At 47.5% G+C, this 26,790-nt stretch overlaps 1 protein-coding gene across 1 annotated transcript in view; it reads right to left on the bottom strand.

Moving 5' to 3' along the window:
- The window catches only part of ATF6 (activating transcription factor 6), a gene marked incomplete at both ends in the record, with an annotated part of 124,035 nt that overhangs the window by 23,237 nt on the left and 74,008 nt on the right, over positions 1–26,790 (bottom strand). The window contains one exon of the mRNA XM_080690437.1: positions 9,776–9,860. Within this exon, the coding sequence (XP_080546563.1) occupies positions 9,776–9,860 (85 nt within the window). The remainder of the gene's footprint in view (positions 1–9,775; positions 9,861–26,790) is intronic.

The following is a 26,790-nucleotide window of genomic DNA, read 5'->3' as shown; positions in this document are numbered from 1 at the left end:
ATTCAAAGCGAAATAACAGAGTCCAAGACGACAAGGCAAGGGAGAGAAAGGGACACTAGTTTACAAGGGGCCTGGTGGCATCTAACAAGAGAAAGGCAGGAAGGAAAGAGGAAACCAAAGGCTGGGCAGAGCTTGGCAGCAGTGCACTTGTCTAGCACACATGAGGCCCCGGCTGAACCCCAGCAATCAGGGGAATTTATTAGTCAAGAATTACTTGGTGAGCCGGGTGTGGTGGCGGCACACGCTTGCCTATAATTCCAGCATTTGGGAGGCTAAGACTGGAGGATCGCAGATCGCAGCCAGCCTCAGCTACTTAGTGAGGCCCTCTGCAACTTAGTGAGGCCCTGTTTCAAAATAAAGAATAAAAAAATAGGGCAGGGGGTGTAGCTCGGAGGTCAAATGCCCCTGGGTTCCATCCCCAGACACACACACACACACACACACACACACACACACACACACACACACACACACACACACACAAGAATTACTTGGTGGTATTCTTTCACAAGAGCTTGCTAATGCCCCTGGAATTCAGGATGCCCTTCCCACGTTCATTACCCATTTCTTCAAACAGAGAACTATTCTCTTAGTATTCTCGTCTCAAAATCATGGGATCAGCTCTTAATTCTTTCTCATTCATATACCAGCAGTTGCTAAGTGTAACCGATTTTTTCCTCAGAATTTCTTTTGAAAGTTTTCCTTTCTCCTGGGTGCAGACTCTCAGCCACCTTGGGCAAGGCTGGTGTGGTGTGTCGCAGCCCAGCTTCTCTGCAGGTTCAATTCACTCTGCACTTCTTCCTAGCTTATCCTCTCTCTACCATTTACACGTCTCAGATTAATCTCTCTCTCCACCAACAGATGAATGGATAGATTACAAAATCATGGGATTATGTACACAAGGAAATTCTACTCAGCCGCAAAGAACAAGATTATCTCACTTGTAGGGAAAGGGTGGGACTGAAGAATATTATGCAGGTGAGATCAGTCAGTCACAAAAGTGAAAGGTCAGATGTTCTCGTTCACACTGGAAGTAGGGAGACTCCGAGACACAGGGAGAAGCCTCCGTGCAGTGTGGGAGCCGAGGGAGGGCCTCGGCGAGGGAAACCCGCAGGGCCACGTGGGCCGGGAGCGCCCGGCAGCACAGTGAACAGCTAGGCCCTGCCTCGGAAGCCCACCATGACGTATGAGCACAAGGCACCACGACAGAACCTGACAGCCGCTTTATGTCCTGCCTTGTTAATTATTTATCAAGAGTGAAAGGAAACAAGCGGTTTTCTATAACAGACATGGAGATAATTTAAAATAGGAAACGTTGGTTTATTAGAATCCTTTTATTAAAACAGCAACGGCTCTTAATGAATCACCCCTCTCTCTGTCAACACTACAGTCTTGTTTTAAAACCCCTTAAAAGTATATGTAGCATTGTGTCTCAGTAACCTCTCAGAGTGGGTACTTCCTCAGAGAAAGACTTTTCCTGCATCCTCATTGACCTGTTTAACGCTCTCATGAGACAGTGACATTTGAATAATAAAGAGAATTCAAAATAAAGCCCCCAAAATAACAAAATAAAATGGCACAGAGAATGAAGAATGACGTGCCTCCTACGTGGCATCAATTTCATGCCCATAACACACTCACTCTCTTTTGCTATTTCTTGGGATTTTACACAGCTCAAAACTGCAAAGCATAATCATCATACATGGAAGCGAAAGCCCAGACATTGACCTGGAAATGTAATCTATTTGCTGAAACTGGAAAACCAAATTCCTCCTCTCAAGCACTGCCATCCAGTGCACTACACACAGCGAGTGCGCTAAGTCTGGCTCCACCCCCTGGCACGTCCTGTCCCACCCGTTCTAAATGCCTATGGTCAGAAAGAGGGATTGCTGACAACTCATTTTTATTTCCAAGCTACATGTGATTTCTGAACTTAGAAATGACAGAAAATGCATTTTATTCAATGTTCTCATATTGCTCAAGATAAAAATTCTAATATTAGTGACAGCATTCCTATGTCTCTGCCTCTTTCAATAAACAGGTGTCCAAACTTTTGGTACCTATACAATTTATATTTTTAGATTATAAATGGTATAACTGCATAGCTTATCAAATTAGTTTGATAAGTCAAAGAAACCTACTATTAATTTCAATTTACTTTTTTTTCTGGTACTGGAGATTGAACGCAGGGGCATTCTACTTCTGAGCTATATCTCCAGCCCCATGTTATTTCTTACTTTGAAAACAGAGTCTTGTTAAATTGCTGAGGGCCTTCCTAAGTTGCCGAGGCTGGCAGTGAACCTGCCACCCTACTTTCTCAGCCTCCCAAATACTGGGATTACAGGTGTGTGCCACCACGCCCAGCTTTTTTTTTTCTTTTCTTTTGGTGCGGGAAATGAGTCTAGGGGAATTCTACCTCAGATCTACATTCTTAGCCTGATGTTTTATTCTTTATTTTGAAAATGGGTCTAAGTTGCAAAGGGCCTCACTAAGTAGCTGAGGCTGGCTGTGAACTGGGATCCTCTTGTTTCAGCCTCCAAGTACTGGGATGATAAGTGTGTGCCTCTATACTCAGCCACGCCCAGGTTTCAAGCAGGTTCATGCCTTTAAAGTGACCACAAAGCAGTGACCAGACAATATCAACTTTCTTTAACTTAGTCTCTTATTCACGAGCAGTCTATGCAATCCCAAACACTATGTTAAACTGTTTTTATTGCTCTTGGTGAGTACATGCAACATTATATCAAAGTGGTGGGAGAAAAATCGACCTTAAATTTAGAGTCCCCAAATTTTCAATATTGCTTTTAATACTGAACCAACAACATAGTAACTATGGAGGTTTTTACAGAATGTATCTGCAACCTGCTCTGCTCTGCAGTAGCTGTGTCACTGTCTTGTTCCTCCACCTTGATGTCTCAGCTATCAAGTGAAGAGAAGAGTCAGTGGGCAGCTGAGTATCCCGGGAGGGCCTGAAATCAAGGCCCAGAGATCTCCAGCACCTCCCAGGCACTCAGGTGCTGAGGAAAAGATGGAGGGAGCAGGCTCAGGAAAGAAGCTGAGCCTAACCCATGCTTCTGCACCTGCAGGGCACCAAGACTGCCTGCTGCCCCGAAGCGATGCAATCTGCAGGCTCAGACTGCAGGTTTCAGCCCTATGCCCTGCTGGGGAAACAAGGAATCTCCTTCCCAACCTGGTCTGTGGGTCATAGTCGCTCCATGCCTGTCCTCCTGCAACAACTGGTGACCCAGCCAGGAGGCCTGGGGCCTTTGGCCTGTCCCTTGACTAGACATGGGAGATTGGCTTCCCAGCAATGCTGGTCCTGGGTTCGGCCCATGTGTGGGAGACTCAGTGGGGAAGCCAACGTCCGCATGGCCACCCCAGGGGAAGTGTAGACCAGGACGGAACCAGGGACATGGGCAGACATCTGAATCGTGGTGGGAAGCCCTGCAGTGACTAGGGACCTATCCTACTGGACAGGGTAGGGGCCTGATCAACCCTTCGGTCCTCTGACTCCTGGCCCTAGGTGACTGTCAGGAAACCAGGACCAGGAGAAGAGGGAGGGTGTTGAGCAGCTGGCGACTGCCATGTGTCTGGGATGGGCGAGGGCTGCGGCTGCTGCTCCCAGTCCTGCTAGGCTCCGTTTGCCAAAGAAAATCCTAACTGAGATCTCAATATGCAGATACAGCGAGCCTCCAGAGGCCCAGGAAGCACTGCTCCAGGTATATGGAGAGGGTCAATGGCTCACTAGGAGCAGAGGTCAGCGAAGTACTACCAGGGCGAGATGGGAGCCCCAGCACCCTTTACGAGAGGCCAGGGAAGCCTGCGGCACCGTCACACCCTTCTGCCTGGAGGCAGATGATAAATACAGCCCTGTTAGAGTGCAGGGCACATCCACGGCAAGTTACAGATCTGGATGGCTTTGCTGGAATGAAAGATATCCAGCTACTAGAGCTCACCATCAAGGTCTTCACAAACCAGAGTAGAGAAGAAAAGGGAGAAGTGGGCAGGAGGATGAAGGAAAAAGCCAGTCTAACTGTGGCAGTGCCGACACGGTCCTCAGCCACACGTCAGAGGGCCCCCCCAGGGAGCTCTAGGACCAGGACCAGTGTGTCTTCTGAGAGGAAACCAGGTGTGGAAAAAATGAGTTCCCTAAGAGGAAGAAACCAGGCCAGCCATGGTGTGGACTGCAAGATCAACCCTCACAACTGCTTGCTGCTGGAGACGCTTGCAGACAGAGGGGCCGGCCAGGTTCTGTGGCTCCCAGGACGCCCACAGTCCAGATGCCAGCAGGGCCAGGGCATTGACTTCCTCGTAGACACGGGAGCTCAGCACTCTGTCAATACAAGCCCCGCTGGGCCTCTCACCAGAGACAAGATAATTATCGTCAGGGCTATAGGAAGAATACCCGGCAGGCCTTCAGCAGTCCTAGTGCTGCACTGCAGGATGACAGGAAGTCACCCTGGTCTCCTCCCAGCATCTCCATGGCCCAGCTACCTGGACCTCACGGGTGCCTTCTTCAGAGTTAGACTGGCCCTGCCAGCCAGCAACTCTTCATCTTCATGGGAAGATCCACATTCAGTTGTAAAAGCCAGCTCACCTGGACCCCACTGCTGCAGGGTTCAAAACTCCCCCAGCATCTTTGGGGAAGCCCTCATAAGAGATTGCTGAACTCTCCCTCAGAAACGAGGCCGACTGCTCCTCCAGTATGTACGCGCCTTCCTCCTGGCACCATGGATACGCAAAAAGCACTGGTGCCCCACTTTGCCACCTAGCCCAGCAGCTGCAAAGTCTCCAGGAAAAAGGCTCAGATATGCCAGACGGTCGTCAAATGCCTCAGGTTCCATTTCAAACAGGGAGAGTCTTAGGGACCAGGAAAGAGATCTGTGCCATTCCAGTGCCAAGTTCCGGGAGGACCTTAAGAGAATTCTTAGGAGCCCACTAAAGAAAAAGCTACAGGACTCCCAGACCGAGACAAACTGTTCACCTCATCCATCTCAGAAAACATAAGCATCAACAACAACACTCTGCAGTCTGAGTCCTGGTGCAAACCTGGGTCCTCACCCCGGGAGCCTGACTGGTCCAGGCACCGCCGAAGCCTCGCGAGGCTCTTTCTTCATCTCGACCTCCTAGTGTTATCCAAAGAGGCCGGCCACACCCTTCCCATGCCTTCTCACGCTGGCAGGCTCCAACAGTGTGCCACGCTACACTCCCACGCCACCTCTTGCCTGGCAACGGAGACTCACATAAGAGACCCCACAACAGGCATCGAGGTGCGGCCTCGAGGAGGACACAGGGCAGGAGCTGAGACACCCGCCCCCAGCACCACCACACGCAGCCTCAGTTGTGCTCAGAAAGGAGACTGAAGGCTGAGCCACGTTCCGTAGCCGTGCAGCCACACAACCCCGCCCCATCCCGGAGGCCATGTAACCTGTGTGCAGGTGCCACTAGGGGCTCAGACTTCGACTTGAGTCCTCTGGGCCCTGCCCATAGAAATACAGGATTCTCCTTTCCAACTCGGTCTCTGGGTCGTCATCTGTCTGTGCCCGGCAGGTGGCGAATGGAGCCAATAAGCTTCCTCTCTTCTCAGAGGAGAACCCGCTGGGCTGACTGAAGAGAGGCAGGAGGGAAACTAGAGGAGCCAAGTATCGCAAAAGCCAGTGATTAAGTGCTTCAAGAAAGGCAGAGGTCAGAAGTGTGGGGAGAGGCAGCCTGAGAACAGAGACTTCCTGAAGTGACAAGGTCTGTGTTACACCTGAGGTGGTGCTTCCCATGGCTAACATGTACAAGACTCTGTAAGTCACACGCATAAAATTGATAAGCTTTACGTTAAGTGCATTTTGCCTTGATAAATCTGATCTTAAATGATACGAAAGAGTAAGAAAGGCCAGAGAAAGCAAAGACCTGTGAAAAGTGAATGTAACGCATGGACTCTGAATCCTGAGGTCTATATACAAACATTTTGGGGGCAAATAGGGATTACTTATTATACTATACTGTATCAACATTAAACTTTTTAAAAACAAATAGTGGTTATGAATGTCTTCTTGCAGGACATTCAGGAATCAAGAGCCAGGAGATCTGCAGTTTTCAAAGGGTTAACATAAGATGTAAGCATACATGGACAGAAAAAGACAAAACAAGTGTAGAAAAACAACAATGGGTGAAATCTAGGTACAAGGTCTTCAGATAGCCACCGTACTCAACTTTATAATAGATTTATAATAGCTGGGCGTGGTGGCACTTGTAATCCCAGCACTGAGGAGGCTGAGACAGGAGGATCACAATCCACAGCCAGCCTCAGCTACTTAGGGAGGCCCTCTGCAACTCAGGGAGACCCTATTTCAAAATAAAGAATAAAAAATAGGGCTGGGAGTGGGGCTTGGAGGTAAAATGCCCCTGGGTTCCACCCCAGTACTGCAAATAATATAAAATAAATAAAAGTTTTACAAATAAGAACTAGGGGACAAAACAAGCAAGAGGGAGCAGGCAGCAGTCTAGCGCGGACACAGCCTGGCGGGGTGAGTGTGGAGCCGCACCCTGCCTCAGCAGGATGCGGGAGCAAAGCAATGAAGCCCTTTGAGGTGCCTCGGAGGCTTCACCTTAGACGGCAAGACGGTAGTCCCCACGACAGCGTGGAGCGCAGCGGCTAACCCAAAAACAAAGTCCTGAAGCTCAGACCCTCCTCAACATTACTATCTCATGTTCCAGATACCGAAGCTGAGGACAGAGAAGTTACTGTACCCACCCAGCAGCACCTATCTGGTGAGGGAGCCAGGATTTACCACCCCAGGGAAGAGACTTTAGGTGCAGATGCAGCTGAGCAGGTGTAGGTGCGGGGAGACACATGGCGTCCGTTTTCCCAGTGGAGCATCTGGCGAGCTCATGAGCAGAGCAGATGCTGAGATCTGAGAAGGTGAGAAGTTTTTATTTGGGGGAGGAGGACCAGTAGGACTGGATGTGTAGTCAATCTGCGTGTCCTGACTGGATGATATTTTCTACCTCACTTCAGCTGCTTGAGAGAGAGCAGGCACAGAAAGAAGAGATGGGTGCGACAGGCGGGCCTGCAGTGGGCTAGTGTGCTGAGGACAGGAGCTGGGGCAGGGGTGCGTACAGGAGAGTGGACGGCTAAGAGGGACGCGTGGCCAGTGGTGTGGAGGACAGGGCTGGATGCAGGAGGAGAAGCTGGCTGTGGGCACAGTGACAGAGAACACGCAGAGGGCAGGGTGTCAGACGAAGGGAGTGTGACTTCAGAAAAGGGGGCAGTAGAAGTATTTGGGGAAAATGCATGTTTATGTAGGTGTTTTAAAACGGATCACAAAATACTTATGACTTCCACTTTAACAACTATGTTCAATAACTTCCTTCTACCAAAAAAATAATGATCCCACGGGGGTGGGGGGGACTGCTGTGATTTGTATAATTTATGGCAATTTTCTGATAAGGACACTTTCTTTTTTTTTATTTTTAAGAACAGGGAGGAGGATCAGTGAAGGCCTGTTAGAATCCCATTACTGTGGCACTGGCATTTGTCTGTTTTGTGTTTACGCACACTGTTAAACACAAGGGTCATAGGTCTCTGCGACAGTGATGCTGAGGCCTAGATGGGGAGCGCTGGACGGGGGCTGAGGAGGCGCAGAATTAAAGCTGACTGCAGGGAAGGCCGGGGCCTGCGGGTCCTGGGGTGGGGCTGGAGTTACCCAGAGGAGACGAGCCAGGAGGGAGGTGGAAGAGTCAGACCTGACACTAGTGCTGAAGGAGGAAAGTGAGATCACCCGGAGCTCTGGGAATGGCACGGATCCACCCGCGTCACTGTAGGAGCCATGGGGCCAGGCGCCACAGCCGGCTCTAGTTTGAGAAGCCTCCCCAGAGCAAGGGGGCTGAGGGACTGCTTGCCACAGGGGCTCCACCCATCTTCCCTGGCTTTGAATATTAATTGTTCTAATAATCTACTATATCCTGAAAAAAAAATTAGCTAGGCGTGGTAGCCCGCGCTTGTAATCCCAGCATTTGGGAGGCTGAGAAAGGAGGATCACAGTTTGCGGACAGCCTCAGCTCCTTAGTGAGGCCCTTTGCAACTCAGTGAGACCCTGTTTCTGTTTCAAAATCAACAACAAAAAATATAGGGCTGTGGTGTATAGCTCAGAGGTAGAATACCCCTGGGTTCAACCCTCAGTACTGCAAAAAAAAAAAAAGGCTTATTGACAGAGAATCTGGAATATATTAAAAGGAAATGACCCTCTAATGATTATATTTTCCAAATCCACAAAAAACTCATCTTCAAAAATCAGTCTTCTGGCCAAGATAAACTGAGTCCAACAGCATCATATTGTTTTTGGCTTAATGCAGACAGACAGCTCACCATTGTAAAAGAAAGGCAGGCATTCTCTTGCCTAACAAGCGAGTATCAGAAGAACCAAAGGAACTGCCTTGATGGAGCTTGGAAAAGGGCTCATAGGCGGAGCTGAGCAGAGGGGTGGGGGATGGTCCAAGTGGAGCCACACAGGCCACGGGATGAAGACAGAAGACTTCTTCTGTCTTTGTAGAACAACTCTCCTTCGGGCAAGATGATCACGCCGTGAACAACATTAGAGGTAGGGTCTCACTGAGAAAGAGATGTTCTTCCCAAAGTCATGTTCTTTTCCCTCAAACTTCTGATCAGTGTAAGAATTAAGTAAATATTGCAATATTTAATGTGTTCACAAAAAATTAAGTTTCATATGCGCAGGTTACATCCTAAATATTCCTTAGGAAGCTGTCTCTGTTCAATTCATGAAATTATATTTTCCTTTCTGGTCTTTAATATTATAATAAAAAGATATCTGTTCCCTGAAGATTTGGTTTTATGGAATCTCCCCAATCCAGTGTTTGCGTCACAGTGGTGCCACTTGCGGTAGCCATGCCTGTCAGTCAGAGGTGTGATGGCTGATCTGCCGTAGGCTAGAGGGCTCGTCACCGCCGTCCTCAGGTGCCACCGAGGCCCTCGTGATGGCCAGTGCGCCACCGGCAGACAGGGCCCTGGCCAGGCCAACACTCCTCCCCCACACGCCGACAGAGTGTGGAGGAAGCAGCTGCCAGGACACCCTGCGCACTTACTGCACACCGTGGAAGGCACTGCTCCCGCCGGGAAGCGCAGCCGAGCGGCCGCGCCTTCACCAGCCTCTCCTACTCCACGGACCGGGTTTCTCTTTGGAGTACAGTGCTCCTCTTACTTTAGCCCGGGAACATAAGCAGGCACGCTGACTTTGACATCTCTGGAAGCCTCACGGCACCACAGCAGTGCTTGACCTGTATTTGTTTACTACCTAGCACTACTAGATGATGCACAGAGATACCATCGATACCCACGCCGTCGGCACTGCGGGTCACACAGGAACAGGCTCTGTGGCCTGGTGTAGACTCCCCCAATGCTTAGGTAAAGCAGAAAGCTGCTTTGAGGCCCAGACACCCAAGCCTCAAGGTCACCGCTGGGCGCAGTGGGATTTCCTCCTTAACACTCACTGTATGGGGACTAATGGACACAGCAAAGTCTGCAGAGAGAAAGTGCCATGCTTCCAATGTTGTGAATAAAAGAGAACTACTCTCTTCTTTAAAAAGATAGCACTTTTTTAAATAATGGAATTTAAAAATAACAACTGTGAGAAGAGCAGGAAAATGTTTTAAAAAACAGTGCATGTGCTTGCCAAACCGAACAACTTAGCTGTCTGTCCATTAATTTAGAGAATCTTGGTTTAGCAAAGGAATCTCAAGTTGTTCATAAAACAAAATTTCAACTTACCGTTTATGTTTATTGCTGGTAATACAATTGACATTTTTGGTCTCGTGGTCTTGTTATGGGTGGTAGCTGGTAACAGGAGGTGATCCTAAAATTAACAAAAAACAATGTTTTATATATAACAACTGGTTTAGTTCTAGAACAGGCCAAGTTTAGGGTTTCTGAGAGGCCAATGTTTCACTGGGATCATGAAAAATGAGTTTTCATTTTGAACTCAGCTTAGAGGCAATTAACTGCAGATCGTCTTAGGATCACTCGCTTATCCACGCAGCACCCCTCCTGTCGGCCACCCAGGCTTGCAGCCCCTGGGAGTGCTCCCGGGAGCCGCAGTGAACAGGCTGCGCACCCACGTGGTCGGCACCGGGGCACATTTCTTTCTTACGCTCAACAGCTGTATGATTTGGACAGAAGCACAAAGACACATGCCCTCTCTGAGCCTCAGGTTCCAGCCCTGAAGAACAACGGGAACTAGACGAGACACCATAAGATATGCTGAAGATTCTCCCAACTAAATAGTCGTTTTCACACATTATTTTATTTTACTTTATGTGTATGTGGTACTGGGGATTGAACCCTGGGGCATTCTACCTCTGAACTACACCCCTGCCCTTTTTTATATTTTGTTTTGAAACAGGGTCTTGCTAGGTTGCTGGGAGTCTTTCTGTGTTGCTGAGGCTGTCCTCAAACCTGTGTTCCCCCATCTCAGCCTCCCAAGTACTGGGATTATAGGTTTGTGCTAGGAACCCAGCTTCCTCCAAAACTCTTATCCCAAATTATCAACATGTATAAGAGAGATTCTGATTAAACCAGGGCCAGGGTATCATAGGACCTTGTCTTCTTAACCTCTTCCCTTTGAGGTGGCCAGAACATTAAGACATTTGTGACAGTCACATGCTAAAAAAGATGTATAGTTCTTGCCCATAAAAAGCATACGGTTAGCTGGGTGTGGTGCACACACTTTTAATCCCAGGACTTGGGAGGCTGAGGCAGGAGAATCGCAGGTTTGAGCCCAGCCTCAGCAACCTTGAGAGGCCCTCCACAACTCAGTGAGACCTTGTTTCAAAATGAAAAATAAAACTGGAAGTGTAGCCCAGAGGTAGAATGCCCCTGGGTTTCTGGTCTCCAGACACACCATTACTGAAGTATGACTGAGCCATGTGAAGCTTGGCTCCAGGAAAGGGGGTAAAGGAGTGTTGTGAAAAACACATATGGCTGTAGGTGTTCTGGAGCCGATCACAAGGGGCACGCCTTTGATTATACCTAGTCCTTTTTGTTTTTGGTGGGTCTAGGGATGGAACCCAGGGGCATTCTATCTCCGAGCTACACCCCTGCCCTATTGTTTAATCTTTGTTTTGAAGCAGGGTCTCGCTGAGCTGCAGAGGGCCTCACTGAGTAGCTGAGGCTGGCTGCGAACGAGATCCTCCAGTCTCAGCCTCCCGAGTGCCCGCCTTACCTAGTCTTTTCAATACTCTCCTTCCTCCTAAGGAAAACATAAGCATTGTCAAAGCGACAGCCAGGCACATCAGCATTCCACCCAGGGCACACGACTGCCAAAGAGCCGTGAGACGGCTCTCAGTCGACCCCTGACTTTGTTTTCTGTCTTCAGTGTTTCGTCATTCACTCAACAAACTGTTATGTGGAAGAACTCTGCAGAGTGTGGGGCTGGACGTAGCTGAGGTGGTAACACTCCCTGAGAGTCCAAAGGCAATGTGGCCACAAAACGTAACTATCAGCAAAGCAACCGGGCTAAACCCGAGACTGAAAAGCACCCCGGACTGGTGTCCACGAGCAGCCCGCGGCGCCAGGAAACGCGCACCGTCTCCCACTGGAGGCAGCGTGTCCGTGAGAAGACTCTGCTGACCGGAGGTGGGAGACAGCAAAGGGCTCAGAATCCCAGCAACGCAGCCTGGGAATATTCTGCTTGGTTTTGTTTTATTTTTTAAGTACATTGTTAGACACAAAGATCACACATTGTAACCAAGAAAAAACACAATTTGCTGATCTTCCTGCTCTGAAAATTATAAATAGCTCAATTCCTATAATTAAAATATTGCTTCTGGGTCTCCAAGTTGAAAGAGAAAACAAACCAAAAAGCTTGCAAGCCCCAAATTAAGGTTACTGCAAAAACAAACAATGCGTAGATTCCCTTGGTCATGGGTTAAGGTCAGGCTCAGACTTAACTCTGAGTTTCCGCTAAGATGGAGGTGCCATGTTAAGCGCTGCTGTTAAACAAGAGTCCTAAGCACAACACTGCATTTCTCTTCATTATATTCCAAGGCACTTCTGTAGAAGAAAGCCAAAGATTACACTATTATCTATGAAAAAGAACACCCACGTTTTGCATGCATCCAGATCATTAAGTTAACTTGCTGTGTCTTGTCACTGAAGCCTGCAAACCCGGGACAGCCTCCTCTCTTTCTTCCTTTGATTTTGGTTGTTTCTCTTGCAGTGCTGGGGCGGAACCCCAGGGCCTTATGCATGATACAGCTGCAATTTAAAGTGCTTGCTTACAAAAAAGCCTGAGACCACACCTGCGGGTCCAGCGGGGCCTCCTGGACATCTACTAGCCGCTCACACGTGAGCAGCTAGGACAGTGCAGCCGCTTGCCTTAGCATTCATCTTCACTTGCTCAGAACAATGTTCCTTGACCTCACAACAATGGGCCCTGGATCATTGCTCTTTTCGGTTCATCTCTTTCTTTACATCACTAATCCTATTGGTCACAGCTGCAGAAACAGAAAGCTTTCATTAACCAATCAACGAATAGTACTCATTTCTAAACATTCATTAAAACATTTACTGAGCACAGTACCCTGCCACGCACTGAGCTTCTGAGCACAGTACCCCACCTGCCACACACTGAGCACTGTGCTAGAGAAGAGGCTTTTCTTTTAAGGAATGTGAATCTGAGTTTCATTTTGTTTAAAAGAAACTGTGAACTGTGGCAGAAACAGCTAATTTGTCCTTAACACATGTGCCCCCTTTTCTGTAATTTTAGCATGGAAACGGGACCTGTGATGTTTAGAGGGCATCACGGGAAGATCCTCTGCTGGCAGGCGCAGCCACAGCCCTGGCCTTGGGCCGTGAGACTGGAGCCTGGATTTCTCTGAGGTGTGATGGTGGAAGCCCTCCTCCTTCCCTGGCTCCTTCCTGCTAGCGGGATGGCTAGGGCTCAGCTACTGCGGTGGGGTCAGGCAGTCGGTGCTTGGAGCAGCCAGGCGGGACGGGTGGGACCTGATGGTCTACGGTGACCACAGGCCCCTGCGCTTCCATGAGGAAGAGACGCAGCTCTAATCTGTCCACGCCATGATTACTTTAGATTTCCTTTCATTGAAATCCTAAACTAAGCCCCACTCACATTCCTATATTATCAATTTGTGAAGTAGCACTAAAGGTTATTTGATCAAGAGGAATCTCACAAGGGCCAGAGTAATCAAGGGCAGCTCTGCTATTTTTTAACAGCACACAAAAAACATATTTATTACTTGACCTTGTGTATTACCCTTCTACTCCATTTTACTTAAATCCTTACTAATGAGCGAGAAGGACTTGAGTCCTGGAAGAGTAGAGAGATACAATCTGATGATTTTGAACAAAACTGTTTCGTTCCTATTAAGTCAGTTAAACAAAAGAGAAACTATTTTAAAATACAAGGGAAACATTAGAAATTTTCCATAGAGACAAATGTATTTTAGCACTGCTGTTCAAAGCTATTACACTAACTTTAAGACATTCTCGAATGCAGTTCTGAAAAGCCTTTCTAGGGCTTGGATTGGAAACCACAGGGCACCTTCAGGGATGAAGGTCTGCAGGCAGAAATGATGACCAATGATTTGTTAGTCATATTCCCAGAAGTTAGAGAAGCGGGGTGAAGGGCACAGCACACTCACTGTGGGAACAGAGCATCGTTCCTGGTGTTGCGCAACGCCGTGAGAGCACGCTTGCTCCAGAGCGCACCACCTCCCTCTCCAAACGCTAGAGCCGAGCAGTGAGTGAGTGCTTCCGGAGGGTCTTGCCTCTTCTCTTTTTAGAATATGAAAGCAAAAGTGCCAGAGGCTGGCTGCCTGAAATATCAGGACCGGTGTGCTCGGCGGAAGGCGCCAGTGGGACGTGCAGAGTCAGGGTGCTGCTGAGAGCGCTAAGTGGCGCGGCAGCTGGCCTGCTAGGTCCACCGGCCTCCCCAGGCCCAGAGAGCTCACCGACAAGCCTACACACACGCGACACTCCATGAATACCCGGCGTGTGCTGGCTTTTTTCCCTTTTTCAAAACTAATTAAGCTAATTGCATTTGCTAGTATAACTAGGTCTATAATAAAATACCATGTGAACTGAAAAACAGTATAAAAAGAAAGCACGATTTGATGAAAGTGAAAGGTTAAATTTTGTTTCTTCATTGCAAAATAACCACAAAGGATGGGGAAAATGCTAGATCTGCATTCAGGTCTCTTAACAAGTATCTTTGAATTTTTACTCTAATTGACAGCAACTAGAAATTACACTGGAAACTGGTTGATGAATTGGGAGTGTAGTTCATGCAAGAAAGACAGTAGAGAACTCAAAACAGTGGATTCAGAACAAAAGAAAAGGCTTAGTCACACATCAGAAATAGGCAAGTGGGCCGGGCGTGGTGGCGCACGCTTGTAATCCCCGCGCTTGGGAGACAGAGACAGGAGGATCGCGCAGGTTCGAAGCCAGACACGCTCCCTGTTTCCAAATAAAAATGTAAAATAAGTCTGGGAGTATAGCCCGGAGGTAGAAGGGCTTCCAGGAACCCCAGTACCACCAAAAAAAAAAAAAAAAAAAAAAAAAAAAAAAAAAGAAAAGAAATAGGCAGGGAAATGAAATAAAACGCACATCTGTTTAAAGATGCCGCACTCTAACCAGTGCTCTTAATTAACGGACCCTCCACAAGTCCCTGGTACACTAGACAACACATATGTCTCTTAGAGTAGGAAGCCCCAGTCCCACACGAGCCCTTCTCTTTGGTAGGAAAAAATGCATTTGCTGTCCGCTGATGCAGCCTGAGAAGGAAGGTCGGTCAGTCTGCAGAGCTGTGGCTGTGCCGCTGCGCAGCCCCGACTGCGACATGGCCTCCTGTTAGCACAGTGCTTTGCCCATCAGGCCAGTTCTAACAATAGTGGGCTCTTCACATTTTATATTCAGCCCATAGCCACTGGATTCTTGGAATGTGATTGGTTTTCAAATATAAAAGCTCTCAAAACCAGGTCAAAAACTAAAATAATACCCAGCTTTATTCCAAAAATAATTTTGTAGCAGGGCGTGGTGGTGCACGCCTGTAATCCCAGGACTTGGGAGGCCAAGACAGGAGGATCACAGGTTCAAGGACAGCCTCAGCAATTTAGTGAGGCTGTCAGCAACTTATGGAGACCCTGTTTCCAAATAAAAATAAATAAAATAGGGTTGGGGGTGTAGCACAGAGGTAGACTACCCCTGGGTTCAATCCTCAGCACCACACACACAGAAAAGTTTTGTGTTATATTTCCCCACCCTGGGGTCCTTTCTGAGAGAGCCTCTTCTTTCTTTCATTTTTGCGGTACCCGGCATTCTACCTCCGAGCTACGCCCCCAGCCTGACTTTTTTATTCTTTATTTTGAACCCAGGTCTCGCTGAGTTGCAGAGGGCCTCGCTAAGTAGCAGAGGCTGTCCGGAGCTGCGATCCTCTTGTCCCAGCCTCCTGAGTGCTGGGGTTAGAAGTGTGCACCACCACACCTGGCAGAGCTTTTGTTTTCTACTCTACGCGTTTACCTACCAGTTATCTTTCAAACTGCGAAACCAGGTGAAGTGCATGCCAAAAATCACACGAGGGCCAAGCAGCGATTGGAAGCAGGCTTTTCAAGGTCACTAATCTAAGTCCACGACACTGGAACCAATGCTGTTTTCTTGTCGCTATAGGAATTGCTGTTCTTAAACCAAATGTGTTCATTCACTAAAGTAACGCCATTTAGGAAATGTGACACATCCTGAAATAAAAACTGTAAGAAAAACTGGAGGTAATAGAACTAAGTGAAATGTAGTAACTGGAAAAGCCCACGGAAGCCGATGCTGCAGCGTCTCGTCACAGTCAGGACACGCAGAGCACATCGCTCATCGCCCACCAGAGCGCTGGTGTCAACGGCAAACGTGAACGCTGTGCTTGGCCACTCACGTGTGCAACCACATCACGGACTGACAGACGTGGACGCAGAGCTTGCACCTGGCCCACAGCGGGTGGGCAGGCAGGGGAGAAGATCAAGTCTGCCCCGCAGGCAGTGAGAGCGGCGGCCTGTGTGCTGTGATGAGGGAAGCCCTGCCACATAGTAAGACAAACCTGGTGACGCTGCCAGGTCAGGGAAAACGAGCTTGGAATCCTTGAGCGCACACTCAGGTCTTCTTTAAGGTTTCATATCAAACTGCAGGACATTTCCCCCAACTGCCCAGCTGATATTAAGTTGAACCACACAAATCTGTTGTTTTTGTGGGGACATTTTTATCAGCAACTTGGAAATTTTCAACCTAAACAGTTATATACAACTAACTTAAAAAAAAATTTTTAGTCTCTTGGTCCAAATGGTTTCTTATAAATACTCTTCTAAGAATAAGATAGTAGTGCTTGTAATCCAAGTGCTCGGGAGACTAAGACAGGAGGATCGCAGGTCCATGGTCAGCCTCAGCAACTTGTGAGGCTCTCCGCAACTTGGTGAGACCCTGTTTCAAAATGAAGAATAAAATAGGCTGGGAGTGTAGGTTGGAGATAGAAAGCCTCTGGATTCAATCCCCAGTACCAAAAAAAAAAAAAAAAAAAAAAAAAAAAAAGGGAATAAAAATAGTAGCTTCCAAACCACTCTTTTCTCTTGATCAGAGTTGCAGGAAAAGTTCTTCTAAGCCAGGTCAGGGTTGTTTCCCTAGAGAAAGTCCATAGGCAAAACGCTGCCCATATGCTTAGAAGACATACAAGGCAGGAAACCTCTGACCTAGGGCTTTCTATTACTCGTTCAGTACTGTGAGCTATTCATAGGTCAAAGCTTAGCTCACAGCTGGGCGTGGTGGTGCGTGCTTATAATCCCAGGACTTTGAAAGCTAAGACAGGAGGATCTCAGGTTTGAGGCCAGTGTCAGCAATTTAATGATACCCAGTTCCAAAATAAATAAAATGGGCTAGGGTTATATGTTGGATTCAAAACAAAAGCAAACAAAAACCTGAGCTCTTACAAAAAGCTTTTTTCTAAGACGGGGCAGTGTGTGACTTAAGGAGATAAGTTAGGACCTGATGCTGGTTATTGATTATCATTCACTAAGTGCCGACAGGGGGGGAATTTAAAAGAAGGTCTTATTAAGGAAAAAAATCAAACACTGAAGAAACGTTCAGCCATCTGAAAGCTTGTCAGACGTAACGTCTGCAAGATGTTTCATTTTAGAAAACTCACTTTCCCCAGCATTACTGGTAGGAAGCATATTTCCTTGCGATTCAAAGACATCCTACAGATACACCACCGCAGCAAACCACAGGGGCTCCTCGAAGGAGCAGCCTTGGCTACAGCAAACTGAGGCCGGTCTCCTGAGAAACGAGATGGTAGGAAACACTTCAAGAAAAAATTCACCATAAGTACATAAGACAGGTACTCTACTTCTCATCAGAAAAAAAAAAAAAAGGGGGGGGAGATACAATTATTTTTCAAGTTCTAGGGGACTCCAAGCCGTCTCCAGTGCTTTGTGGGGGTGCAGGGAGCAGGGGGTCACCCTGACCTTCTTGGCAGCAATTCTACAGCATTCTGGGGGGGATTTAAAAAGGAGTCCCACTTAATTTAAATTGTAAAGTTATCACTCTTGCACAACCCTCAGTCTCTGGGCATCTCTCAGCCTTCTCCACAAATCTGGGTTCCTTTTCTTTCCAAGGCAATTTTGATCTTGCTTTCAGAAAAATGGAAAGGACTGCTAAATGCGAGGAGAGCACGTTTTAGGAAAGCCTGGTCTCGGAAGGCAAACTACACAGCAAGAATAAAGTAAGCCCCTTGCATTGCTGCTTTAGTGCCCTAAAACTTTTAACCTAATCTGCCAGAATCAGATTTACCTTCCTTCATGAACACAGCTTTCTCCCAGGATCCTGGGTTAGCAAGGTAATAGCCAGACTGAACCTTGCTTACACGGATGCTGCGCTTCACCGCCACCGCCACCATCACCACAGGCAAGAGGGAGCCAGAGTGTGACACTGACCCAAACTTCAGGGAGGAATGGCGGAAAGGTGAGCTAAGGGTCACATGTTGATCTGTACAACCAGGTGTTCTTCAAAAGCATTCACAGTCAAGGAACTACCCAAAGAGCACACGCTGACAATGGTGGGTCCGACCAAAACAGGTCTGAACAAAGGGCGCCCGCAGGTGGCCGCAGAAGCTGAGGTGCCCCGCGCCTGGGAAAACTGAGCGCCAGGCGTGGCGGCACACACCTGTCATCTGAGGTAGGAGTGCAGGCTGGAGGCCAGCCTCAGCGATCTAGCAAGGCTCTGCTTCAAAATAAAACCAAGAAGGGCTGGGAGTGGGGAGGTGTAGCTCAGAGGCAGATGCCCCTGGGTTCAACCCCCAGTTCCAAAACAAACAAAAATTTTTTAAATAAAATGGTAAGGTGGGCAAACCCTGCATTCAGCACACGTCCCCCGTCCTTCTGACATAGCCAGCTGTGGGCTGCGTACGTAGCAAGGTGGCGTGGTAGAGAGAGGCGCACGGTGCTGACTCAGCCATACTGCCCCGGAGTGAATGCTGTCTCTATCAGCCAAGTCTGAGCTACACCTGGAGTCCAGAGCAAATCCCTTCATCTGCCTGCACACTCACATCAGTATGATAGGGCAGCGGCCCCCACTGGAGGGATTATTTATGAGGATTAAGCTAGTTCATGTTTTACAGCACTTGAAACAGTGGCTGCAACAGAGAAGCCATGTTGTATCTGACATGCTCTTTCTTTTGGGGAGGGCACTATTACAGGGTTTGAGTCTTTCTTTTGGGGTACCATTGTGTTTGATCATCTCTTTCTCCTTAGAGGGATACTGGGATAGAAGCCGGGGCATTCTACCCCTGAGCTGTACCCTCAGACCTATTTTATATATATATATATTTTTAAAAGGGTCTTGCTAACTTGCTGAGGGTCTCACTAAATTGCTGAGGCTGGCCTCCAGTGTGTGAACCTCCTGTCTCCGCCTCCCAGAGACACAGACCACAGGTGTGCACCACCAGTGCCCTGCCATTCCAATTCTTCTGTTAAAGGATAAAAGTATGAGATCAGGAAAGTTCTTGGAAAATCTAGCAGGGAATATCAGCTGGAGGCGGATACAGGGAATCCGTGTCTGTCTGCATTGATCTCCTGGAGTTCACAGCTGGCTAGACAAGACAAAGATGGTGGCAGCCATGACTGGCCCAGCCCCTTCAGCCTCCCTCTGCTGACCCAGTCTCTTCCATCACGACCGATCATGCTTCTGTTCCATACACACTGATGCCAGCGGCCATAGATGCTCTACGGATCCAACCAGCGAAAGAAGAAAGCCCCTATTTCACTCCTTTGATTTAAAAAGTGACAGGGAAAATCACTGAAGCCCAGTACTGCCAGCTCCACCCTATGCTGGGCCGTCCAAGGGGATCTCCTCCTTTAAAGTGCCGGTCAATCGCCTGTGGGGTAGGGCAAGGCGAGCGGCCTGGGAGGGAGTCAGGGCAAGTTCATGTTTGAAAGGCAGCAATTAGCAGAGACGGCAGCAATTGCACCTGTGCATGTGAGGAGGGACGGGCCTACTTAGTGAGGCCCACGGCAACTCGGTGAGATCGTGTCTCCAAATAAAGACTACAAAACAGGGCTGGGGTAGAGCCTGGAGGTAGAATGCCCCTGGGTTCATCCCCAGTGCCATAAATAAATAAGCAAATAAGTAAATAAATAAATATAATAAAATAGGGCAGGGTTATAACTCAGAGGTAGAATGCCCCTGGGTTCAAATCCCAGTACAATCAGTGTATGTATGTGTATGTGTGTATGTATGGAAAGATCTAAGCTAAGCTTTTAACTGGATATTCCTGGTATTTATTACTAGCAAGGCAAGCCTTAGGCTTCCTTTTCAAGTTTGCCAGATCATTTCCAGTTTGGTCCCGTGAATTTCAATCAGTTTCCTCGAATCTTAAAACTCTGGCCGTTTCTAACCACACTAGCTGTTGCTTTGGGCGGTCCCGCACCGGATGCCTGGTCTGCCCGCAGGCAGCGCGTGGGGTCCCATGGGGGAGTGGCGTGCAGGTGCAGGGACACAGCTTCTCTCCCAGCTCTCCCTGGACTAGACATGTGACCGAAGCCTGGCCACTCTGACACCCCTGAAAACTCAAAGGCGTGGGCATCGATGACTGAAGACTCCAGGGTTTGGGGAGTGCCGGGGCTGGCGGAAGTGCAGTGTGGGGTCCGTGGGGTCCGGTGGCTGCTGTCCCAGCCCAGAGCCCACAGCTCGCTGGTTGTCTCTACTGTCTCAGTGTCCTGCACCTAATTCTTTCTCCAGCCTTCTTCTAAAGTTACAGTGTGATTCCACTGTTTATAACCAGGAGCCATGCCAGGCATGGTACTGGAGTTCATCTCTCACGTGATATTGCTGTTAATATCTGACCTGACAATTTCCCCCAAAATTAATGACTAATCACGGTATTATTTTAGGTAAATAACATATAATACATCGAAGGAGCCATAAAGTAGAGTCCCCTTATCTACTATCTGGTCCCCAAAGTAGTGAGATTTGGCCCTGCCATTCTGAACCATCTTCATAAATGTTACATTCTGTTTGTCCTCACCCTCTTGCCCCTCACAGGGCGAGAGGACTTCTCCCCTGCCTCCTTCCTCCCTCCCTCCCTCCCTCCTCCCTCTCTTTCTTTTAAACTGGAGATTGAAGCCAGGACATTCTACCTCAAAGCTTCACCCCCTGCCCTTTTTATTTTTTTTGTTTTGAAGCAGGGTGTCACTAAGTTGCTGAGACTGGCCTCGACTCTGTGACCCTCCTGCTCCAGCCTCCCGAGGCCTGGGCCACAGGTGTGTGCCACAGTGCCCGGCTTCTCGGCAGCATGTGACATTTCTAACTCCCTCCCCAACTCTTTGGTTCTCACTCCCCCCAATCTAATTTACTCACTTGTTTACTGACTTATTTATTCTGCGTCCTCTTTCACCCACATTCTACATTAAATGTTGGCATTTCTTGGGGGTTATTTTCCCCCCAAAGCATATCCTCTTTGGGCATTCTCACCTAATTTCTATGACTTAAACTAAAAATACACATTCTTATCTCTTGGAAGTCATCTTTGTAGACTAGTGCTAAATTCCTTTCTAGTACTTCTAGCATTTATCACACCACTGAACACAGGTATCTGTTTTGATGGAATCTGAGGCGTGGTGAAAAGAAAGTGCATGAACCAAAGTTTCATGTATCAGCAGAGGCTCGCACTGCCCTCGCCGAGACCCGCCTGCCCTCGCCGAGACCCGCCTGCACTCACCGAGACCCACGCGCCATCCCGGGCTCCTTCAGCTCCAGAGGGGCCTTAGAGAAGCACAGGAATCAGCTGTGGGACGCAGGTGATGTGACCCGTGACTCTGCTTGCCACAGCACCGAAACAGAAAATCACACAGAAAACCTTGACCAAGGTGCAAGAGGCCGAGGGGTCGGACAGCGCGGTGCTCAACTCACCATGCTTACTCTAGTAAACTTTTAAGCATTTATGAAATGGATTTTGTCCACACTGTTTTGTCTTTTAACCCAAATAAGGCTTAATAAAACTAAGGGAATTTCTTTTAAACATATAAAAAAACTAACATAAGGGTTTAAGATATTATTTAGCTTTTTAAATACAGAAATCAGGAAGGGCAAATGCCACGTTCATGACAACAGAAATCAGGCTTGAGAGGCCGGCTCCAGAACCTCCCCGCGGGTGCCCTGAACTTACCGCTCCCTGACTCTTGGTTGGGAAAGTATCAGAGAATGACTGAGGCTGTTAATGGGGTGAGAGTTGTTTTCAACTGGGCTGATACTGCATGAGGATTCAGTACAGATGTTTGCAATAATTTGCAGCTGTGTTGCAGGGTAAACAGGCTTGCTGAAATCACTGGAAATATTGAAGGAGGATTGCCTGGAGTCATTTAAAATATTTACATTATTGCAATATGAAAAAATATTTAATTAGAGACCAGAAAATAATGTAAAAACCTACCTGGGCCTATGTTTAACTCTGAATCATATTTTCAGGTGTATTTCAACATTGTTATATACTCCTGAGCAAACTTATCTTCACATGGATATGCTGAACTATAACAAAGCATCTTAACTACTATACATCTTATATAACGGAGAAACAACTGTTTTTAGTTTAATCCAATTTTGGTTTAGTTTAATTTAATTAAAAACACTTAATAAATTTACTATACGCAAAACAACAGAAAGGATAAAAGAGTGAATTAAAAATCCTTCCCTTTTAAGCCGGGCGTGGTGGCGCAAACTTGTAATCCTAGTACTTGGGAGGCTGAGACAGGAGGATCGCAGGATGGCGGCCAGCCTCAGCTACTGAGTGAGGCCCTCCACAACTTAGTGAGACCCTATTTCAAAATAAAAAATAAAAATATAGGACTGGGGGTGTAGCTCAGAGGTAGAGCCAATCCCCAGTTCCACACACAAAAAATCCTTTCCTTTTCTCAAGATGCTTATCTAGTGAGGACTTGGATAAACACAGTCTGAAGAAGAGCACCGTGGGTACTGGTCACAGCTATAGGAGTCAGTGCAGGCATCCCCAGCGCCGGTGCTGCTGTGGGGAAGCAGCCGCTATGGCGCTCCTGGCACCCGGCCTACCTTCACCTTCCATGCAGGTGAAAACACGGGAGCTGCTGCAGTTCTCCCGAGAAGATGCCGAGCTCCGTCTACCTCGTCTCGAAAGCCTCCAGAGCAGCTCTGACCTGGCAACTCCACCTGGAGCACTCTGGGCCCCCAGGCCCCACGATCCTGAGCACAGAGAGCCCCCACCTGGAGCACTCTGGGCCTCCCCAGGCCTGAGGCAGAGAGCCTCCACCTGGAGCATTCTGGACCTCCCCGCACCCTAACCTCTTCTGACCGTGCACCCCAAGGCTGAGCCAGCTCTGGGAAGGCTTGTTCACAAAGCCACGGTCCGAGTGGCTTTTACTGAGCTGCACTTCGTGAACAGATGACAGGCCAACCAAACACTTCCCGATGTCAAGGGAGCCACACTCAGCCCAGCACCACGTCCTCACAACACTCACTTCTCGCAGGCACCTCAGAAACCTTAGTGCCAGGATGGTGTTGTTTAACACAAACAGACCACCAGCCATATACACACGGCACATACGTCATTTCAGAAATTCCAGTGCACATAATAAAAAAAGAAAAAAACAGGTAAAATCAATTTTAACAATCCACTTAGCACACTAGATCCAAAACATTACCATCCAGCGTGTAACCAAAATAAAAGCTACTGAACACTTGTTTTTCCTCCTGCTAAGTCTTCAAGGCCACAGTGGACGCACACTCACAGCGTGTCTCAGCGAGGGCTGCCTCAGCTCTGGATGGTCCCTCCATGCTGACGGCGCAGTCTAGAGGGAGCTGCTTCCTTCAGGCCCTTCCTAACAGACCGACAGCGGCTGGTTAGAAACGGCAGTCACTATACCTCTGCTTGGCAGCTGGTGGTGCGCCTTGGTGGGAGAGCCCTGGAGACTACCTGGAGCCCCTCCCTGTGTTAAAAGTGAGCCAGTGCTGCACTCCTGCCCACCCGGGCACACAGGTCCAGCACCGCGCCCAGGCCACCTGCAGCGCCTCAGGACCTGCCCGCAAGAGGGGCCATGAGGAGCCTCCCAAGGGTGTGACCGGCTCCACTGAACCACCCGGCGTTCAGTGAACAGCATTCTGAGGAACAAAATAAAGTTACATTTAACATATAAATCTGGAGGTGTGTCTGGTCCCTTAGTGTGTTATAGTGTATACTGGTATAGTAAAAATTTACGCCCCAAATGTTTGTGCAACCACTTACATAAAACAAACAGCACTTAAGCACAGACCGCAAGACAATTATCCTGGCAGACTTCAAGTACCTCTATTAACATCAGGTCACCCATGAGTAAAAGACTCCTCAGACTTTAAATAAGACAGTAAATCAAATGGGCCTGACATTTATACATATTTCACCCAATAGCAGTGGGATGCACATTTCTCTCAGCTGCTCATGGGACCTTCTCCAGGCCATATTGCAGGCCACAAAGCAAGGCAGCGACCAAATTTAAAAGTGATGCAATACCTTGCACCTTTTCAGATCATAATGGACTTGCAGACAGAAGTGGATAGTAAAAAGACACAGAGGTGTGGTGGTGCGTGCCTATAATCCCAGGACTTGGGAGGAGGTTCACAGACAGCCTCGGCTGCTTAGTGAGGCCCTCCGCAACTTAGTGAGACCGTGTTTCAAAATAAAGAATAAAATGTAGGGCTGGGGTGGAGCTCGGAGGTACAATGCCCCTGGGTTCCATCTCTAGTACTACAAAAACAAACAAAAGATACAGAGGAATTACATCAATGCACTTAAACAAATGAAGGCTGAATCATAGAAGAAATTAAAGGAGAAATTTAAAAATTCTTAGTATCAAATGAAAATGAAAACATAGCTTACCAAAACTCTCTGGAACACTATGAAGGCAGTTATGAGAAAGTTAGTACAGCACTGAGTACCCATGAAGAACAACAACAACCCCAGAAAGATTCCAAATAAACAACGGAATGATGCATTTCAAGGCCTTAGAAAAACAGAAACAAACTGACCCCCGAGCCAGGAGAAAGCAGGAAATAATTAAAGTCAGAGCAGAAATTAATTAGAGAATTTAAAAAGTACAATACACAGTATCAGCTAAAGAGTAGCTTTAGGGGAAGATAAACAAGACTGACGAACCTTTGGCCAACCTAAACAAAAGCAAGAGAGAAACAACCAAAATTAATAAAATATGAAAAAGGAGCTATCGCCACAGACAGCATAGACCTAGGGGGTCATTAGGAACTATTCTGCAAACTTATATTCTAATAAATAACAAAAGCTAGAAGAAACTGACAAGTTTCTAGATACATTCGACCTAATTAAATTGAACCAAGAGGGTACAGAAAACTTAAACTAATAACAAAGAAAGAGATCAAATGAGTAATAAAAAGATTAAAAAAAAAAAAGCCCAGAACCAGACTAATTCCCAGCTGATTCTACAAGATCTGTAAAGAAGAATAACCCTTCTCAACTCATTTAAGGAAAGAGAAAGAGATGGAATACACCCAAATTCATTCTAGAAGCTAGTATCACCTTGATACCAAAACCGGATAAAGAATATTCAAAGAAAGAAAATTACGGATCAAGCTCCTCGATGAACACAGATGAAAACATTCTTAATAAGGCCGGGCGTGGTGGGCACGCTTGTCATCCCAGCTGAGATTCGGGAGGCTGAGACAGGAGGACCACAGATTCATGGCCAGCCTCAGCTACTTAATGAGGCCCTCCACAACTTAGTGGGACCCAATTTCAAAATAAAGAATAAAAAATAGGGCAGGTGGTGTAACTCAGAGGTAGAATGCCCCTTAGTTTAACTCCCAGTTCTGCAAAAGAAAAAGAAAAAGAAAAAAAAAAAAAAGGAAGGACTCCCATGGTGTTGGATAGGCAGAATACATACCACCAAAATGGCCGTTCTACCAAAAGCAATCTACAGATTCAATGCAGTCCCTCTAAAATATCAATTTCATTCTTCACGGAGATAGGAAAAATGGTACTACAATTCATATGGGAGAGCAAAAGCCTGGAATAGCCCAAACAATCCTGAGAATAAGAACAATGCAGGATACATCACACTACAGAGGTGTAGAGACAAAACCACATACATGGAAAGAATGAGACTAGATTCCCACCTCTCACCCTGCACAGAAGTCAGCTCAAGACGAATCAAAGGCCTGGAAATTCAGCCAGGAGCTTTGCAATTACTATAAGAGGGATGGGACCAACTCTCCAACATACAGGAACTGGCAGAGACTTCCTGAACAGAACCCTAAAAGTCTTAGTAGTAAATGGAGAATCAGTATGTGGGATGCCAAAAAAACAAAACAAAACAAAACAAAACAACAACAACAACAAAAACTGTGCAGCAAAGGATAGAGTCAAGAGCCTGGAGAACCTGCAGATTGTGCAGATAGGGAGAAAATCTTTGCCAGCTCCTCCTCCGCTAGAGGACTAATATCCAGAATATATACGGAATTCAAAAAAACTTAACACTTAATAAGAAAGTGGCAATGGAACTGAATAGATATTTCTCAAAAGAAATACAAATGGCCAACAGATATATGAAAAATGCTCAACATTATTAGCAACGAGAGAAACGCAAATAAAAACTGCCCTGAGAGTCCATCTAAACTCCAATCAGAATGGCCATCACCAAGAACACAACAATAATAACAGGTGCTGGCAAGGGTGCGGGAAACAGGAACTCTTGTACACTGCTGGTGGGACCGTACACTAGCCCAGCCACCAGGGAGGCTCCTCAAAAGAGGGGAATGACCCGCCAGACAACCCCTCTAAAGAAATGCACCTGGGACACTGCAGTGATACGTGCACGCCCATGTTTATAGCAGCACAATGCACAACCGGGGGCCACATAGCAGAACCAACCTCAGTATAGCAACACATGACTGGGCAACAAAAATGCTCTACACACAATGGAACTCCTCAGTGGTTAAAGATAGAACGGAATTATGTCACTGTAGTAAAATGGATGGAACTAGAAAATATTATGCTAAGTGAGACCAGCCAGGCTCTGAAAGCCAAGACTCATAGGTCTTCTCTCTTGTGGAAGCCGAGGGGCTACAGGCAAGCGAGGGGGACCAGCGGGGCAGTGGGAGGGACTGGGGCAGAGGAGAATGAAGCCTGAGGAAGGGAGCGCCAATTAGGTTATGTCCACACAAGGTCTCAGTCCAATCTCACTAACACATAAGGGGGGAAGGCAGGGGCGGAG

Source organism: Muscardinus avellanarius (assembly GCF_963383645.1).
Source record: "Muscardinus avellanarius genome assembly, chromosome: 3".
Taxonomy (NCBI): Eukaryota; Metazoa; Chordata; class Mammalia; order Rodentia; family Gliridae; genus Muscardinus; species Muscardinus avellanarius.
The sequence above is the reverse complement of the archived record's forward strand: the minus strand, read 5'-3'. Positions and strand labels throughout refer to the sequence as shown.